This window comes from Labrus mixtus, chromosome 3 (genome assembly GCF_963584025.1).
Source record: "Labrus mixtus chromosome 3, fLabMix1.1, whole genome shotgun sequence".
Lineage (NCBI taxonomy): Eukaryota > Metazoa > Chordata > Actinopteri > Labriformes > Labridae > Labrus > Labrus mixtus.
In genome coordinates, this window is record NC_083614.1 from 23864237 (window position 1) to 23882934 (window position 18698).

The following is an 18698-nucleotide window of genomic DNA, read 5'->3' on the forward strand; positions in this document are numbered from 1 at the left end:
GTGCTCTAAACGGTGGTGCGTATCAAATCCTTCAGGCTGGTTAGTCATTGTTTGAACACGGCTCTGTATTTGCTTATAACAACAGCTGAAACTTTTGAACACTGACGTCTCTAACATCATGATGATCAAAGTTTACCAAGTCAGTCATGTTTACTTTGGTGGTGTAATTATTCAGTGACTAAAAATGCTGACATTAAAATGGTATGTGTCAGTCTCCTCCTGTCCAGTACATGTTGCAGTTAATATTTTCTTTGGTATTATTTATAAAATCCTAGTTTCCCATATTTTTTAGAATCTCCAGACTGTTTTACTGCATGTGAGTAAATAAGTTTGCCATGTTTTAAAAATGGTTGTAATCATACTTGTGCATATGGCTTTGAACAGCTGTTCAGTGACATCACACAAATTCTTCACAAAAGTGAATTCCTGTCTTCGGAATAGTGTCCTATTTGAAGTGAAGGAAAAAAACCTACGCATACATGTTAAAAAAAAAAACCTTTAACTACATCTGAGTTAATGTAACACACAGAGCTAGAAAATACAAAGAACTGAAACTGCAGCCGATTTAAAGAACCACAAACACTCAATCAAATGTAAGACAAGAGAAAATCAGATTTCTTCCCTGATTTCTTCTTATTTCTTCAAAATTCACAAGAGTTTTAAAATCTTCTGAGTAATAGATAGACTGTAAACTTCTCCATTGTATAATGTTACTTCAACTGTGCAATCTGTCTGTAAACAGGTCAACAATTTTTCTTCATCCCCCATGTGTGCAGTACTGATACAAGCTGGATGACACTGTCGTCATTGAGCCTTATCTACTGTTCAGCACTTCACATGTTTATCTGTAAATATTGATCATATATTCAATTCTCTGTGCTTGTTCATATATTATTATTTATTTAGATACTCTTCACTCTGGTACTTATTGTTTATTCTATTTATTTTTTCTATTGTATTCTACATTTACTTCTATATTGTGTTTAAGATCAATTGTAACAAATGTCCCCCCTCAGGATTATTAAGATACTTCTGATTCTGATTCTGATGTGACTAGACAAAAAAAGACAATATTATACTTGTCTTCTTCTATTACGATATTTTTATGGGGAAGATTTAAGACTGCTGTATACATGTAACCAAACTTAATTCATCAAGACACAAAGTGGGGAAACAAAGTCATCACATTCTTTTAAACTGAATTTCTTCTCATCTTATTTTTATTTTTATTTCGTCGTTTTAAAGTTAATTTAAATACTTAAATACTATACTCAAGAATACAAACAGTAAAACAAAATTCCTCGACAATGTATGCTTGTTTTTAAAAAAGTTATACAAACATGATGCTAATGAGTTCTTCAGTATATCTTCTTATAGCCTACTTGAGGTCCCTCAAAGTCATAACTCAGCATGAAAACCGACCAAAGTAGTTGTTCTCATATTGAGGCAAAGTTTATACAGCAGCTATTTAGTAAAGCTTCTCCAAATCAATAATGACTCTCTTATGTCAAACCAGTAACACAAACATGCCGTTGATAATAAGAATTAGTAAGTTTCAATCTTTGGACTAAAAAGGAGACAAAAAGAAGAGTTTCCGTGAAGGAAAACTCAACAACTGACACTGTCATGTACGTATCTTGCTGAGATCTGATTATTAGCAGCCGCTTCACTCATGCTTAAAACTACAAAACTTCAACAATCAGAGGTATTAACATGTCTCGCATTGTAGCTTTGAAGCTTTGTCCTCCAGAGGGTTGGATGCTGGGAGTGCTTCCTGCTGAACGTCCACAGCACTGCTGTCTGACAATACCGCAGAATGGAGACCATCATCCTGAGAACACAACAGGAACCAAAACACACCCACATATAATTAGTATCACTTATTTCACTGCTTGTTTAAAACAAGAATTATAATTTGTGAAAAAATGAGCAGAGAAGCAGGTTAAACGCTGTCTGATGTGAATAAAAATTCACCCATGTCAGTGGCAAGGCTTTTACATTTAGTCCTAATTAAACCAAAGACATATTACGAGCATTCTGGAGGCTGAATTTATGTTTATGATAAATGAGAACATTTCCATGCAGTTTCAAAGTGATTGAATAGAAAATCTTGTGAAGCCCTCTAGACACAAGAATATATTGTAAAGCATTAGTTTGACACACATTACTACACATTAGAGGAGCACAATAAAAACAATTAAAACCTACAAAATTATTACAGTATTTAAATTCTGCATGAGGTGTCCAAAAAGGAATCGTTTTAAAACCAAATCAGAAAAAGATAAAAGGCGTGAAATGGTAAATGAAAAAACAATCACAAAACACATTTTAATTATCAAAGATGTGAAAACGCAGAATGCCCCATTAATCTTCTTTGGGGTAGACTTACTCTGTGTTTGAGGTAGGACATGTACGTGTCCCACCCTAAGCTGATAAGGTTGACATACATGACACGGAATTTTGGCGAGACAAAGTAGAAGCCGATCATCTGAGTGGCAGGCCAAACACACCAGTCCGCCTGTTGTGAGGAATTAAAAAAGGTTAGCATAAACACACCTGGACAGATTACCAAGCACAAATACTGTAAATAGTGCATGAGTAGAGGGCGGGGAAGTCTGCTGAGCAGGTTTGGAAATCAACAGAGGACAGCAAAAAAGATGATGAACACTGACCCACTGGGAAGGTTGTTTTTGGTCTTTCACGTCCTAAACCTTTATTCTTACACTCAGCTGGTTAGAAACCAAGATTTCTATTGTACTATTCTGACTGAGAAGAGGCACACAATCTTTGTACATAGAAAGTCTCTCAAAACACATTATGAATTATATTTAGCATTTGGTAATCTGTGCCAGGCAACAATTCTGACCACAATTTCAAAGGACCAGTAAATGGACCCAAAGAAAAACTATGAGGTTGTTTGATGCAAGCAAGGTAGTACATGTAAATGTAGATGGTTTTACAAGACTTAAAAATGACTTGATCATGATGCTAGGTGAATAGCGTAATGAATTAAGCGACACAAGTGAGATAACAGACCCTTATCAAATCAATCAAAAAGGGTTGTAGCACCTCACCCAGAAAAAAGAAAACTGAGGTTCCCGACCACAAAGGGGAGCACTTTGAGGACATCCTGCACTGGACTTTTTGTTGATGCCAGACTTCCCCCCTCTCCCCTAATCACCTTAACTGCAAAGTGCCAGGCATGGATGATGCAATAAGATGCTGACTGGCTTATATGTCTCGACCATGTGGCGTCTGGAAGCCTATCCTATCCTAGACCATGGAGGTCTAGGATAGGATAGGCTAGGATGGTGGTTTCCATCTTTAAAGATGGGGAAATTAATCAGTTGTCAAAGTATCACACTACTCAGTCAACATCGAAGACTTAATTCCAAGTTGCATAAAAAGTGGCTCCTAACACAAAAGAGTAGTAAAATGGAGAAGGCTTGAGATCTGGTCCTCATTTCCTCCAATTGATACATGTGTTGGCAAAGTTAAGTTATATAGATTTTCAAAGCATGTTGACCTCCACAGGGGTCATATTTGTGATGAGTATGGTCAGGATCTCAAGAAAGAGAGGAGGAAAAATTAGGAGATTTGGGGACCACAGAATTGTGTCTCCCCCTTTGCAGATGATGTGCTTCTGTTTACATGATCAGACTACGACCTTTAGCACTCAGGGTTAGAGATATGTTGAAGAGCTCAGACATCTGGTGGATGCTCAGAGACGATCTGCTGCTCTTTGCAATCGAAAGGAGCCAGATGAATTAGATTATGGTTGTTTTTCACGCATATTGAACTGGTAGTAGACCAAGAACACATTGGAGGGACTCCCAAGAGGAAATGTTGCCTTGGAGAGGGACATCTGGACTACCATGCCCAGCCTTGTGGCATGGCAACCCTGCCCCAAATAAGCTGGACAAAATGTAAGGATTGATTAATTGGTGCATAGGTGCCTGCAATAAACTTGTATTTAATAGTTGTTGAGAAATGTCCCCAAAGTGTCAACCCTATTCTTGCCATAAAGGAAACTAAAATGAATGACCAACATCAGCTGGGTTTATCCTCAAAGGAAAATCAATGTATTTGCAAAATTGTCCAGAAACATCCACACTGCTAGCATGGCAAAGACCGTTGTAATGGCAGCTACTTCACTGCATGAGAGGGTACACATTGTCACTTGGTTGGTTTTTGTTCTTTTCCTTTTTGGTCTTTCCAGGATAAAAACAACTAAACTGATGTGACCCTAAAACAAAAAGGTTCATTGGTAGAACGTAGTGAAGATATTTCATCATGTTTGGAAAGCTGAGTAGAATGATATGGCATCCAGACTGATGCTCTGATTCAACTCTTTCTCTAAACCAGAGGCAATAAAGTCATGTTAAGCCACAGTTTTAAATCTGAAAACTGAAAACTGAAAACGTTGAACTTTTCTCATCTGGTTGAAAAAATAAAATAAAAAATTGTGTAGTGATTGACAATGTAAGTACATGCACACTGATCAGATTCACCAGATCTTTAGGTCAGATCCTAGGAGGTGTACTTGCCCTGTAAAGTTCCCAGAACTTTCCTATAAACTCGTCCCATCCATCGGATAAACTGTGTCCCTCCATGACCTCCATACCTGCATAAACACAGAAGTCTGTCAGTGTTTCATCAACACAAACACCAGATCAGATCAGAGGCTGGAGGAATGTTAAACACTCCGAATATTACTGACAGTCAAGAAAATATCGTCAGACAAGTTTATCTCTAATGTTTGAACTCCATCACCTCTTATACTAACATATTTGGTCTCACTCCTCTCATGTCATTAAGTATGACCTCTGAATTTGTCTTGGAATCCTTCTCACCTACAAAATACATCAACGCCATCACCGGTGAAGCAAGAATCTGGTCCAACAGAACCTTCTTGCACACTGTGGTCATAGCTGTTCCGACAAACCTCTTGTCTATCCAGGCGTACCAGTAGTGCATCGGAGGACCCATGGAGCAGCCGGACACAAACATGCGACCTTAAGGGGGACAGAAATAGTAGGACCGAAAAGATGCATATGTGTTAAGAAAATATAAGGTTAAGATAGTTTTGCTTTTTGGTTTTGAAAAATGAAGATTTAACCTTTTTTATTGGTTAATAGGACAGTGAAAAGTATTGTTGGAGAAACACACACGCAGCTAGGTTAGAGGTTTAACCACTTGAGAACAGCAATATGTTCAAAATGTATTTTTTTTAAAAAGTCACTTAACTTTAAAACAAAGAACAATGGAAATTCAAATGTTATCTTACAAAAACAAACACACAAATTGTATTATTCATTGAAAACCGATTAACTACATTATAGTACAACAAAAACAGGATGGATTTTGTATTTTCAATTTCTGTTACTTAAATGGATTGAACTCGCTCTCAAAACAATAAGTTGGCTGGAACCCTCAAGCACCCAAGGCCTCAGTGATGCCTCACGCCAAAGGAGACGGGCTGGCCCAGTCTCCTTTGTAATAATATCCTCCATCCGCGGAGGATATTATCCATAATCATGGACTGCCTCTGGCGGTCATCCAGAAAACCGTAGTTACGTGTGTAACTTTAGTTTTAAGGAAACGGACCCCATCCAACTATGTGTCTGCTCTGAGTTAAAAAGGCAGTTGCTGTGTTCAACAGATCAGCTGCTCATTCTCAAGCTTTTATTGTACTGTATGTTAAGATTTGGCAAATTAAACAACAACCCTCACACAAACTCTGCCTAACATAAATCTAAAAAAACAACTTGGAGAAGGCAAATGTCTTCCATCACCATTAGGACCTTAAACATCATCTATAGGTGTTGTGAGCATCATTCAATTTAATTTATTTCTGCAGAAATGCTAAATTCCAACACCTATTAAGAGCTATACATTATCTGGTGTTACAAAGCAGAGACTGCATTTTCAGCAATTCAGTCCCAGATGGAGCAAGGCAACAAGCACCAGGGTTGCAGAAGCTATTCAGACATTGACATCCGGCTGGGTGCACCTTTCTCTCTCCCTCACCTGTCCGCATCCAGTCGTAGACTCTGTGCGGCTCCTTTTGGATCTCCCAGTTCTGCAGCACACAGTCTCCCAGCGCCAGTAGGCCTCCTCCAGTCAGGGTGTTTGTAATCAGCAGGTACCTCCTCTTAAACATTGTCCGACAGGAGAACCTTATCCCCACCATAAGCCCTTTACCTATCCGAGGAATCATGCTGTTTGGACCTCAGAGAGAGCACTGACATCTGCAAGAGAAAGGAGCTCTCCGGCATTCTTTTGGACCCTGCAAAGGACCTTCAGGGTTATTTACAAAAGCTTACTTAACACAACCAATAAATGAGCAGTCTTCGAGAAGACTGATAGAGAGAGACATTGCAGCCACACCTCTAACAAAGTGGTTTTAGAATAAACACACACAACAAAATAAAACAAACAAAAAACACATTGTAAGGCCCTCCTGCACACATCCACTAGCTCCCCCCATGGCTTTTTCCTCTCACAGCAATTATTCACCCCATATACAGATGGTTGCAGAAGCATCATTGGTAATCATACTCTCCTCCTTTGCTTGGGCTCAGGCTCTGTACAAGACCACGGGGGTCTTCAGTGAGTTTGTGTAAAAGTGGAACAAAGCTGTTTTGAACTGAACCTCACCAAGAACAAGGATACATTTGCCAAAGTCACCCACCAAGTAAGCTAAACTGCTTAGGAGGAATATATTTACTTCCCTATTAATAAATCCTCCATCAAACCTTCATTCATTTGCTAGTCTTAGCTTGCGGCTTGGGAAGGTCCCTGTGCTCTGGAAGACTTCGTGCCTCACCCCGGTCCCCAAGAAAAAAAAACCCCCAGTGAGCCAGGCGACTTCAGGCCAATTGCACTGACGTCCCACGTCATGAAGACCTTTGAGCGGCTGCTGCTCCATCTCCTCAGACCCCTGGTCCACCATGCCCAGGATCCACTGCAGTTTGCTCACCAGGCGAAGGCGGGCGTGGACGATGCCATCCTCTATCTACTACACAGGGCTTACTCTCCTCTGGACAAAGGGAGCGGCGTGATGAGAATCATGTTCTTTGATTTCTCCAGCGCCTTTAATACCATCCACCCCCTCCTACTGAGAGACAAGCTGACCGAGATGAGGGTGGACTCGCACCTGGTGAGATGGATCACGGACTACCTCACAGAGAGACCACAGTACGTCAGACTGAAGGACTGCACATCTGACACTGTGGTCAGCGGAGCACCACAGGGGACCGTGCTCTCCCCTGTCTTGTTCACCCTGTGTACCTCTGACTTCCAGTATAACTCCGAGCTCTGCCACATGCAGAAATACTCGGATGACACTGTGATAGTTGGTTGTGTCAGGGATGGACAGGAGGAGGAGTACAGGAGCCTGATAGGGGACTTTGTGACGTGGTGCAGTTCAAACCATCTGCAGCTGAACACCTCCAAGACCAAGGAGATGGTGGTGGACTTCCGAAGGAACAAGCCACATCCCTAACCTGTTTCCATCGGGGGGGGTCGACGAGGAGGTAGTCAAGGCCTACGGGTACCTGGGGCTGCAGTCAATCCTGCTCCACAGACGGACTCAAGAACTCTTTTGTCCCCCTGGCCATACGTCTGTACAACACCTCACGGTTATGGCAGGGGGAAAGCACACACTTGGACTAAATCTTCCTTTTTCCACTTCCCATCTGCACAGCTGTCCCAAGAGTCAGCCTCTAGTTGGACACTTTAATGATCACCTCAATTAATTAAATTTAATGTTTGCACTGCCTGTTATTTAATGTGTTTTTTGATAATTTTGCACTATCTGCTTTTTAAACATTGCTGTACGTATATAAACAACACAACTCAGAAGTTTTTTATTTTTATTTTTTACGTTCAGGTCTAGTTACAGAGTTTTTCCTCAACTGTTTATAGGTTCTTATTTAAATTTCACATATATTTTTATCCCTGCATGGGTTATGTCTATTTTTAATTGCACATGCAATCTTGTTTGATTGTTGGTCATGAAATGTCAACAGAGCTAAATTTACTGTATGTCACAACTAGTTTTAAATTATTTACAGTACATTATGCTATATACAGCCTTTTTATGTCCTTTACCTGCAGTGATCTTCATCTGATTTTGTCAAACATTGTCTGATTTCACAATTCAACAATTTGAACAACTCAAACTTCTCAAACACAAGTTGAAAGTTTAACCCTTTTAGACATTTTAATCAATTAAAGCAATAGGGCTTACAGTTTATTTTCAAAGCATGAAGAGTCATTAACCTGTCCTCTTATCTCCAGTTATTTTACCGCTCGTATACTAAACACAAATATCGAGACTTCTTAATCACCCACTTCACAGCAAACATATTCTTAACATAGTTTGATCCCCTGCAAATAGTCATCTGATGCTTTCACTTCGAGCCAGTTAATCACAATTAATTAAGGTCTGAAATTAATGCAATCATTTTTTTTATCTCCATTAATCACATGCTATTTTGTCCCTTGAGGCACACCGTAGAAAAGCCTCCAGAGCGTCTCCCTGTCGTCACATTGATGGCAAAGAACGACACTGCTGCATCTTTAAATGTCTCCTACAACACAATAAAAGTCATCACACACTTTAAAAACAATCTCTCTCATATTTATTGTTTTGGTTTTTTAGACCATTTCATTTGAAATGAATTTCATTTATTTTTTTAAGTGCCATGCATTTGAGAAATTCAACATAAAAAACATTTTAATCATCATACAAAACCATAAGGACCTTATAGAGCTTATGCTCGTCTTTCAAAGTTCTTCGCTCAATGTAAAAACTCTCGCGTACATTTTTGCTGAACAATTTTTGTGTAAAATATATTACATCATTAATTAGCAGCACTATGATAAATATAAATATTGCTCCATTGAATAATATTTTTTTCATCAGGATAAAATGTATAATCTAACGTGCCATAACTTAGAATCTAAGCTGCTTGAGATATAAAGTATAACAGGTTACATTACAGTCACTAGTGTTACACTTCATTTTGAAAACAACTTCACATCTGCAGCATGTCACAAATCAAGTTTAAACACACGTCAGGATTCAGTTTGAAATGATAAAAATATAGAGGATCTTATATGTAATACAAATGACAATCATGCGGTTATTTCACAGGAGCAGAAAGATTATTTGGCATTCAAACACTTTGTAGCAAATCTCTACATATTAAGGCAAAGCTAATGCTGGTTACTATGATATAATTATTCTATTATTATTATTTCATGTCAAACCAGAAACCAAATAATGGCACAGGATTGAAAGGAATGTCTCCCTGTCACAGTGTGCACAGTGCCGATCACAAAAAAGACAACAGATTTTTTTTCTTCAAGTTTTTAAAATGATTCGTCCGTTCAGTGGTTTGTTGAACATCATGTTAATGATAGCAGTTAGCAACTCAATGTTGTATTAAAAAGGAAGTGACTACCAGCAGATGGTTTATCATTATGGGCAGTGACACAGCTTTTAATCCCTGAATGCACATTATTCAAACAGAAATTAAACAAACACACTGGACGGAGACACACTAAAACTCTACAGACATGAAGGCAAAGTGTTCCAGCACTTCTACTTCATCATCCACAAATCCTCTGAGTACAGACACAGTCACACATAAAAGCTCCAACCATCAGTATGAACAGACTAAACCAGCAGATACTTTGTTGTCCTTGAGTTTTACCAACAAGCACCGACTCCATCTCTACGCTTTCTGTTCCAGAGGTTTGGATTCTGGGAGCCCCTCTTGCTGTGCATCAACATCACTGCTGTCTGATGACTCTGCAGTTGGGGGGCTGTCAACCTGTGGACACAACAGCAACCAAAATACACATCAGTTTAACCAACACCACTTCATCATTTTTAACTATGAGCAAGTAGAGTAGTGGGAGAGTTTTGGTGTATATATGAAGGGCCCATAATGTGACTAGCAAAGAAGAAGAAGGTGCATGAGGCACATTTCTGCTGCTTTTTTAAACACATCTGGTACGCCCAAACTCTCTCTCTGATGGTTTTTAAACTAGAGCTTGGGAAAGGGAGACACCAAGTTGAAAAGATTTGAACTTCCACGCAGCGTGCAAGAATAGCAAGCGCGACCTTGCACTCAGCTCAGCGGGCTGCAGATAATTTTGCGCACCGCGCAACACATAGACAATAAATGGTTTGAGAGCGACACAGTGCCCACCGCATCCTTTGTTTAGGAAAACAAGTTGTTTGATCTGCTGTCTCTTTAAGTCCAGCCTCCCTAGAGGTACACTTTCTTCTGATTGGCCAGCTTTACAAAAGCCTGCTGCAAAGGCAGCACCCAGTGCTTTAGGTAGACATGCTGCTCTCATTCAAGCTATTATATTTATGTGTCTGTAAATGAATGACTTTCATTCTGCATTTTAATTATATTAAAAACACAGAAACTTAAAGTGACATTCTTCCAGTTTGTGTTGACTTGAAGGCCCCCTGTGGGCAAAGCAGTACCTCCTATCTCTTTGCTGATATAGACTTGTTTATGTGTAATTAATAGCATTTTAACCAGAAAATCTCATCCTGCTGGTTTTTAACAGCTGTAGAAAATGTAAACTAAGGCCGTTTTTATACCATGCTGTTAATCACCTCACCTGACATCTCCCCCCCAGCAGCTGTTCAGGCATTAAACATAACTTGATAGAAATAGTCAGTCTTGTTTCTGATGATCTTGTTTGCTTTTGTGGCTCAGAACAACATCAATGTCAGTCTTTTTCACAACCAGATAAAAGCTTGAAATGTGGTCATATCAACAGTTATTTTAAAACCCACACATTCCCCAATAAAAGATGATAAAACACAGAATGTTCCTTTGAAATCCTGTGTGACTGACTTACTCTGTGTTTGAGGTAGGACAGGTACGTGTCCCACCCTAAGGTGATAAAGTTCATGTACAACACTCGGTATTTGGGCGACAGGAAGTAGAAGTTGATCATCTGAGCAGCAGGCCAAACACACCAGTCCGCCTGTTAGAAAGAACAACGCACATTAGCATGAACAAACCTGGACAGATTACTCAGAACAAACATCTCCAGGAAAAGTCATGAATATAACGCAACGAGCAATAATCAATCCTAAGGCCATTATTGATGATGTTCAAGAGAGTTGTCACTGTAACCTGATGATTTCTGAGGACATGTCACGATGATGCATTAAAACCAGGATGGGTAAAGGAATATGAAACCTCCTTTAAAGGAATTAGTAAGTGGAAGATGTAAAGCGTAAGGAAAACAGGGAGTATTGATTAAATGTGTGAAAAGCGATGTGCTGTCTATTGGTATGTGTTGGGTTGTTGGTCTAAAGGCTATGTAGTGTCTTTACCCCTGTGTGTTATTTACACCCAGTGTTAACTAGTTTTGTCTGCTTCATTTTTTTATTGGAGAAAAAAGCCATTTGAGCTCTTGGAACAGCAAATAACCGACTGATGTCGTCCTAAAAAGAACAAAGATGTGTTTCAGTATCTTTATCTTCTACATTACAAAGCTTGGCAACACAAAATGACATTTGGACTGATATTCACATTCAAAGGCTGAATGAATCCTTGTGTCTTAAAAAGCACTAAATTCTACAATAATAGCGACCTCAGTCCACTTCAGTGCAAGTTAAAGCTAAATATGCAACTTAGCTGAGCAGCTAACTTCTCATCTCTGGATAATATCAATCGATCAATCTTTATTTCTATAGCACATTTAAAACAACCTTGATTGACCAAAGTGCTCTACAAGCTTAAAAAACACAAAGTAAAATAACATATAGAATGAAGCACAATAAAAACACAATAAATAGGCGCATGAACAAAATTTCAAAATGTCACACACATCACCTTTAATGCCAACACACAGTTCGAGGCGAGATAAAAGAATCTGGTGATCAACTGTGTCGAAGGCAGCAGTCAAATCTAACAGCACCAGCACAGCAGAGTTCCCAGAATCAACAGTTAAAAGAAGATCATTAAAAGACTCTTAAAAGTGCAGTTTCAGTGCTGTGGCGTGATTTAAAACCAGACTGAAAGAACAAGGTGCAACTTAAGCTGCTCTAAAACCACTTTCTCTAAAACTTTGGACAGGAAAGGAAGCTTAGAAATGGGTCTAAAGCTGGAGAGAACAGAAGGGTCAAGGTTATGTTTTTTGAGGAGAGGCTGTACTACAGCATGTTTAAAAGCAGTTGGAACACAGCCTGAGGCAAGAGAGGTATTTATCAAAGTTAAAATGGATGACCCAACAGTGTTAAAAACGTCTTTCAGTAGTCTGGGAGGAATACGGTCTAAAGGGTATTGTGAAGGTCTCATTTGTTGGACCACCTTAGATAACACAGAAAGTGACACCGGCTAAGACTGCTCAAAGACAGCTGAGCATGCAGGAGACACAGCTGGATCTAAGATGGAGGGAGGTGGAGACCTGATGGCAGAAACTTTATCAATGAAATTTTTCCGCATAGAGTGGGTGATGGCACAACACAAGGAGAGTTACATGGATTTAAAAGACGGTTAAAAGTGTTAAAAACGACTTGGGGCCTATGGCTGTTATTGGAAACTACACTGGAAATAAAAAGGGTTTTTGCAGATTTAACGGCTCTCTGGTATTCGGATAAACAGTCTATTTAAATCCCCAAGGAGACATGAAGTTTGTCCTTTTTCCATTTTCTCTCCGCGCGTCTACATGCGCGTCTGAGAGCGCGGGTCATTTAGCCAAGGCTCAGTCGCGGGTTTAGGGCGTCTGGCCGTGAAAGGAGCGATCGAGTCCAGGATATCGGTGCACGTAGAATTAAAAACAATATCTCCTCAGCACTTGCATTACAAGAGTCAATTGTGGGAATCACAGCAACGGAGAACCTTGACGCCGTCGCAGGGTTTAAAGCGCGCAGGCGACGTGCCGGAGCGCATGAATCAACTGAGCAAGGCAGCGTCACAGTGATAAACACAGGCAGGTGATCCGAGATACGTGTGTCACAGATCTCCCTAATGCACACATTTAACCCATGAGACAACGCAAGGTCCAGTGTATGTCCCTTTTCATGCGTTGGGCCAGTAACTGACTGTGTGTGATTAAAAGAGTCGATGAGATCCATGAAGTCTCTGACCAGCGGTCGTGACTCACAACACACATGGATATTAAAATCGGCAATAATTAATAAACGATCAAAGTTCGTGATAACCCCCGCCACAAAGTCCGAGAATTCTTGAATAAAATCCTTATTGAACTTCAGAGGACGGTGGATCACAGCACACAGCACAGGGAGTCTTAAATGTAATTCAAAAAGTTGCAGCTCAAAGCTGGAGAAGATGCTACACGGAGTTCGACGGCAGTGGAAGCTGGATTTAAAAACGGACGCCAGCCCTCCACCTTTTCCCGGTAGTCCGCGGGTAGAACGATGAATGAACAGAACATGAATGGATAACAGTGTGTAACAAAGTGAGTACATGTGCACTGATCTTCAGGTCAGAGTTAGACAGACGTGTACTTGCCTTATAGAGTTCCCAGAACTTGTCTTTAAACTCCGCCCATGCCTCAGGTAAAGTGTGTCCCTCCATGACATCCATACCTGCAATAAACAGAGCTGTCTGTCAGATGTGCTAAGAAGTGTGTTCCATAAAAAACAACTTCAGATAAGGTCAGAGGCTGGAGGAGTGCCAGACTCTTAGAATATAACTGATGTCTGTTGTCTTAACCCATTACGTCTTTTAGTTCGACCTTTGACTCTTTAGACACGTCACTAGTCTTAAGTGTGTGTGTCATAAAGAAACTGCTTCTGAACGAGCACACTGACAGAAGTTCAGACGGGAACGTGTTAAGCGATGGTAGGAGAAAACGGGCTTCTTACTAACAATGCATTATGAAATCCTTCTCACCCACAAAATACCATAACGCCATTGTTGGTGAGGCGATCAGCTGGTCCACCATCACTTTCTTTCCGACTGTTTTCAGAGCGTTGCCCACATATACTCTGTCCAGCCAACCGTACCAGTAGTGCATCATTGGACCCAGGGAGCAGCCAACCAGAAACATGTGACCTTCGAGGAAAAAGAATGAACACTAATGAGCCCGTCATTAAAAAACAGAAACATGCACAAATCCTTTTAAAATACTAAATCATTATTTTTTGAATTCTACTGGAACATATTGGTCAGCAGCACCTTGCTCACCTCTATAATTATTTTAATTATTCCATTAGATGTTTGTACTTTGTTTTGTACCTAACCACTGAATCTTTGTGTTTTTATACGTCTTGTTTGTAACACTATATACTGTATATATTATTATTATTATTATTATATACACTGTAAGATTTGTTTCATTGTCAACTGCACAGATCCTTCATTGCACAATTTGTGTTTCTTATATTTTCACATTTTTAAATTGTATATTATATATTGTAATTGCTTTAATATTTTATTATTGAAGTTCTTGTTATTTTTGCTTTATTTCCTTTAACTGTTTTAGCACCAAGACAAATTCCTTGTATGTGTAAATGTACTTGGCAATAAAAAACCGATTCTGATTCCGATTCTAACACTTTCATGCCCTCTGATTACAGCTCTATTCTGTACAGATTCACTTCTTTAAACTCCATGTACAGAGGCTGTAGTCCTCGTTGCAGAGGCCGCGGGTTCAAATCTGAACTCGGCCCTATGCTGCGTGTCCTCCCCCCACTCTCTCCTCCCAACATGTCCTGTCTCACTTCAGTGGAACTATCACACAAAAGGTGCAAATCACAAAAAAAAAAAAAAAAAATTCATTTTTGTGTAAAAAATATTACTCTATATCTCAAATGAGACTCTTAAATGCTCCTTACCAAAAGACGAGTGTCTGAGCACATGTTGAATCATGTTAAATCCTATTGTTCAAAACATAACATTTCCATTTGGACATTGAGAGGCGTGTAAAGCCAATGAGTGCTTTGGCACCACAGGTGAATAGTTACTTAGTTTATCCGTACACTGTTAAATGAAAATGAAGGATTTTATTCTATAATTAGTTCACTTGCATTGAGGTCCTGTGAGCTTAACTGCTTTGCTGTGGGAGCTGTGATATGTGTTTCTCTTTACAGCAGATGGTGCATTGACATTTACAACAGCTCAGTATCCACTGCACGCCTCCCTACATCTAACTTCACTGAACCTGAGACCGGTTCTTCAGCCCTGAGTCGGACTAGGCACCAGCACCTTGACAATGACATTCCTCCGTCTCTACTTCCTTTCTCTCTCCTCCTCACCTGTCCTTTTCCAGTTGCGGACCCTGCCTGGCTCCTTGCGGGTCTCCCGGCTCTGCTGCAGCACGTCTGCCAGTGCCAGCATGCCTCCTGCACTCAGTGTGTTTGTGAGCAGTAGGTTCCTGCCTTGGAACAATGGACGCCAGAAGAACCGTATCCGGACCATAAACTCTTTACTCCCTGGTGGAAGCATGATGATGTTTGGACTGCAAGTGAGAGTACTGTCATCTGCAGGACAAAAACAGCAGTATGTAATAGCTGTATGTAACTCACTGTACATTTTAAGGCTGGGTCTTTAGCTTCAGAGTTGCTCTGTGTATGATACAGGATGGCTGAATCCTTATCAGACACTTAATGAGAGACAGAGTCATAGATGGTAACATTAATAAAATAACTTTTCAATCGGAAACAGAAGAAATTAGTCACAAAAGTTACATTACAAACACTGGGTGACATTTAGACCCTAGTTGTACAATTTGTATGATTCCTTTTTCATTCAGACATTTTAACCAAGAAGACTCTTTTTGTGTTCTTCCCAGCTGACCTGGTCAATCCAACTAAAGGGTGCTTGGCATTATACTACATCTGATCATTGTGGAATGAGTAATTACACCTTACTTACCAGTAGTTAGTCCAGTTACTCTCGTTTTCAGACAGAAAATGTTGTCATTAATTCATCCAGGGGTCATGCTGCTGCATATACACTCACTAGCTCCGGTGTCACGGTTTAAAGAGTGACCGTGTTATATCCACCCTTCAATTTACTCTACAGCAGGGATGGGCAACTTTGGTCACAGCAAGGGGCCACATTCATTAAATTCCCACCGCCAAGGGGGCCAAATTGTAGGATACAAAAACGATTACAGTCAATTATGTCTCAAATTTAACTCAACATATACCAGTGATCAAATATTATCATGGGCATATTTCTGGTTTTCATGATTTTGTGGCAGATTTTGTCACTTTTTCTTCATGTTTCCAATTAATTGATGTGTAAAAAATGACCTGAGGGGCCACGTTGAGGGTTGACATAGTCTGTCATCACAGATTTGTTCCAGATGATATGATTTATACCACACTTCCGCGAGGTGCACGCAATTCTTGGGATGCATTTCTGGGCATAACACCGGGGACACGACGCTGATGCAGCCGAATGCCTGGAGATTTTACAGTCAGGATTAATTGCTCGACTGCCTCTATGAAGCGAGAGTCAACTGGTTACTGTGCAGTTATTAAATAGAAAAAAAATAAATGATCCCTCCATTCAATGACACATCCAACATACTGATGTCAGTGCAATCTTCACCGGTGTCGATTTACTACTTCCCTTTACCCTAACCTGACCCCAACCGGCTATCAGCGCTTACACTAACATAACCCAAACTTTCCTGTCTCAGATAGCTCTATAAATGACATAACTTACCTGATTCCTTATCACAATTACAGAAGAGAAACGCGGTTATTGCAGCAAAGGAAACGCTGTCCGAACATGCTTAACTTTGACACTACACCGGTTTTTACAGAAAGTAAATTGAACGTCAGCGCCCCCTGCTGCTGTGGAGGTACAGGTGTCAGAACAGGGGAGAAGGGTTTGTCTGCAGGCTGCAAGAGAGGGGCCGGAACACGTACCGACAAGAAAAGGGCGGATATATTGATATAGGCCTACACAGATTGTTATAAAGTGCAGCTCTGTTTCCACCTGAGTAGAGTCTGTCCTCTTTTGGGGGGGGTCAAGGTCTGCCTGTGGCTCGATAGTGAGTCTGTGCTCACTGACTGTAGTTTTTATTTAAATGCAAATGAACATTCTCAATTTGCTTTGTTTTGTGTTTGATTCTTTCCAACGTTTTAAAAAGTTTTCATGTTGCTGTTTGTAATTTGATGAGGCTTTAGAGTTTGTGTCTGTGGGCTCTGTTTGCATAGTAACTGTTTTAGAATATCTAATCCCATGGGACACATTAACTCACTGCTCCTCGATGGCTTTCTTGATGACATTGCACCCTCAATTGGCTTAGCTATCCTCAATAGTTATTGTTTAACTATTTCTTGGCATTCCTTAATATTGTATGCACCTGTCACATCTTTGTTTGCTTTTATCCATTGTTTGACCATTTGATTTATACTCAGAAGTTACAGTAATACACCTATCGACGTGCATAAGGACTCTCAAATCCAAGTTAAGCTTAAGGAACATAACACCTTGAAAACCCTCCTTGAGTTGGTAATAAAGCACCAAGGACACACTCAGACAGCACCTTTAAGGATAAGTAGCAGGGATCAGGTCCACAGAGGAATCTAAAGCTAAATGCTGACATCATCTGTTGTGGAATAGTATAGCAGGACATCAAATTTAAAGTAATGGACATTCACAAATGTGTCTTAGTTCTTTTTTTTCAAACCTGTTATATAGGCTATGTGTATATAAATCAATTATAAAATCATTGAAGCAACTTTTTATGAGTATCAGTAGCAGCACTTTAATAGATGTAGGCTATATGAAAATGAATTCAAAGTCCAAGACCAAATGCCTTTTGGATCTAACTCTGGATATTAAGAATTTGTCTAACTTTGAAGCGCATGTGTTGTTGTTTTTTGTGTGTATCAGAAAGTAAAACAATATAACCCTAGATTAATGTAGGTGAGAGAAAGTTACAGTGGCACAACATTAAAATAAAATAAAAAACTGTTTCTGAGTGAACTCTATTTTTCTATTCAACCACCTATATCAAACATATGAGATCACATTAAAGATTTTCATCAGGTAGAAAAAAAACAAGCCACTTTCCTGGCTTATTCCATTTTTTTTTAATAATCTTAAATGTGTTTAACTAAGTGTGATAAAACTGTGTGTTTTTTTTTGCACATATCTCAATATTTTTTAATACGAAAACGAGTCTATCCATCTAACCCTGTGTTGTATTAAATTTAAATTATTCCTTTACCTAGGCTTTATTGATGTGTTTTTGTTGTGACATTTTTACAATAAACATTATAAGGTGTGTGTTAGTGATCAGTGGAAATGGCAATAGTGGTTACTGCTGACCTCCTAATCAATAATTGAATCCTTCCAGCAGCGGCCATCAATAATAAACGAAAGGTTGAGAAGTTGAGGAGGGGTGTTTCAGGACGGTCGTCATGGTGTGGTTTTGTATTCGTCAAGTGGGCTGTCAATCTTTCAAACGGCGGCCTAAATCCCGCCCACCTGTCATTCATTTGAGGTCCACGCTGCGTAAAGACGGCGGAGTTACAGATGTTCCAGAAAATTGTTTCACCTTCAAAATAAAATCGTTTACGAGCTCCTGCTCAGATATGTAACACAGATAATGCCACATGGGTCTGTGTCTGTTGAGTCTGAAAACAACATGCTGGAAAAGAGATTTGTATCTAATTGAAAAGAAGGGTACAAAATGCTTTTAGCATGAGTGGCTTGAAG

The 18698-nt window shown here is 39.7% G+C and overlaps 2 protein-coding genes across 2 annotated transcripts; both read right to left on the reverse strand.

Annotated features, from left to right (window-relative positions):
* Positions 1-1629: 1629 nt before the first annotated feature.
* Positions 1630-6220, reverse strand: LOC132967035 (mpv17-like protein 2). Its single transcript, XM_061033958.1, has 5 exons — positions 6031-6220; positions 4854-5015; positions 4548-4624; positions 2390-2518; positions 1630-1831 (listed from the first exon to the last, which is right to left on the reverse strand). The coding sequence occupies exons 1-5, from the start codon at positions 6218-6220 to the stop codon at positions 1709-1711; spliced, it is 681 nt and encodes a 226-aa protein (XP_060889941.1). The 3' UTR covers positions 1630-1708.
* Positions 6221-8631: 2411 nt separating this feature from the next.
* Positions 8632-16805, reverse strand: LOC132967066 (mpv17-like protein 2). The gene is made up of 6 exons (XM_061033961.1): positions 16692-16805; positions 15272-15496; positions 13908-14069; positions 13524-13600; positions 10897-11025; positions 8632-9845 (listed from the first exon to the last, which is right to left on the reverse strand). Exons 2-6 carry the CDS (start codon positions 15459-15461, stop codon positions 9747-9749), a joined length of 657 nt encoding a protein of 218 aa, XP_060889944.1. The 5' UTR covers positions 15462-15496; positions 16692-16805; the 3' UTR covers positions 8632-9746.
* Between the last annotated feature and the right edge of the window lie 1893 nt (positions 16806-18698).

Bases quoted from the DNA above. Each gene is read 5' to 3' on its own strand.
- LOC132967035 (XM_061033958.1), bottom strand. From the start codon at position 6,220: ATGATTCCTCGGATAGGTAAAGGGCTTATGGTGGGGATAAGGTTCTCC. The intron at 2,519-4,547 runs GCAAGTACACCT...TCCTCACAACAG, and splicing joins AGTTCTGGGAACTTTACAGG to GCGGACTGGTGTGTTTGGCC. The intron at 1,832-2,389 runs GTAAGTCTACCC...TTGTGTTCTCAG, and splicing joins TGTCCTACCTCAAACACAGA to GATGATGGTCTCCATTCTGC.
- LOC132967066 (XM_061033961.1), bottom strand. From the start codon at position 15,461: ATGCTTCCACCAGGGAGTAAAGAGTTTATGGTCCGGATACGGTTCTTC. The intron at 13,601-13,907 runs GTGAGAAGGATT...TGTTTATTGCAG, and splicing joins GGCGTTATGGTATTTTGTGG to GTATGGATGTCATGGAGGGA. The intron at 9,846-10,896 runs GTAAGTCAGTCA...TTGTGTCCACAG, and splicing joins TGTCCTACCTCAAACACAGA to GTTGACAGCCCCCCAACTGC.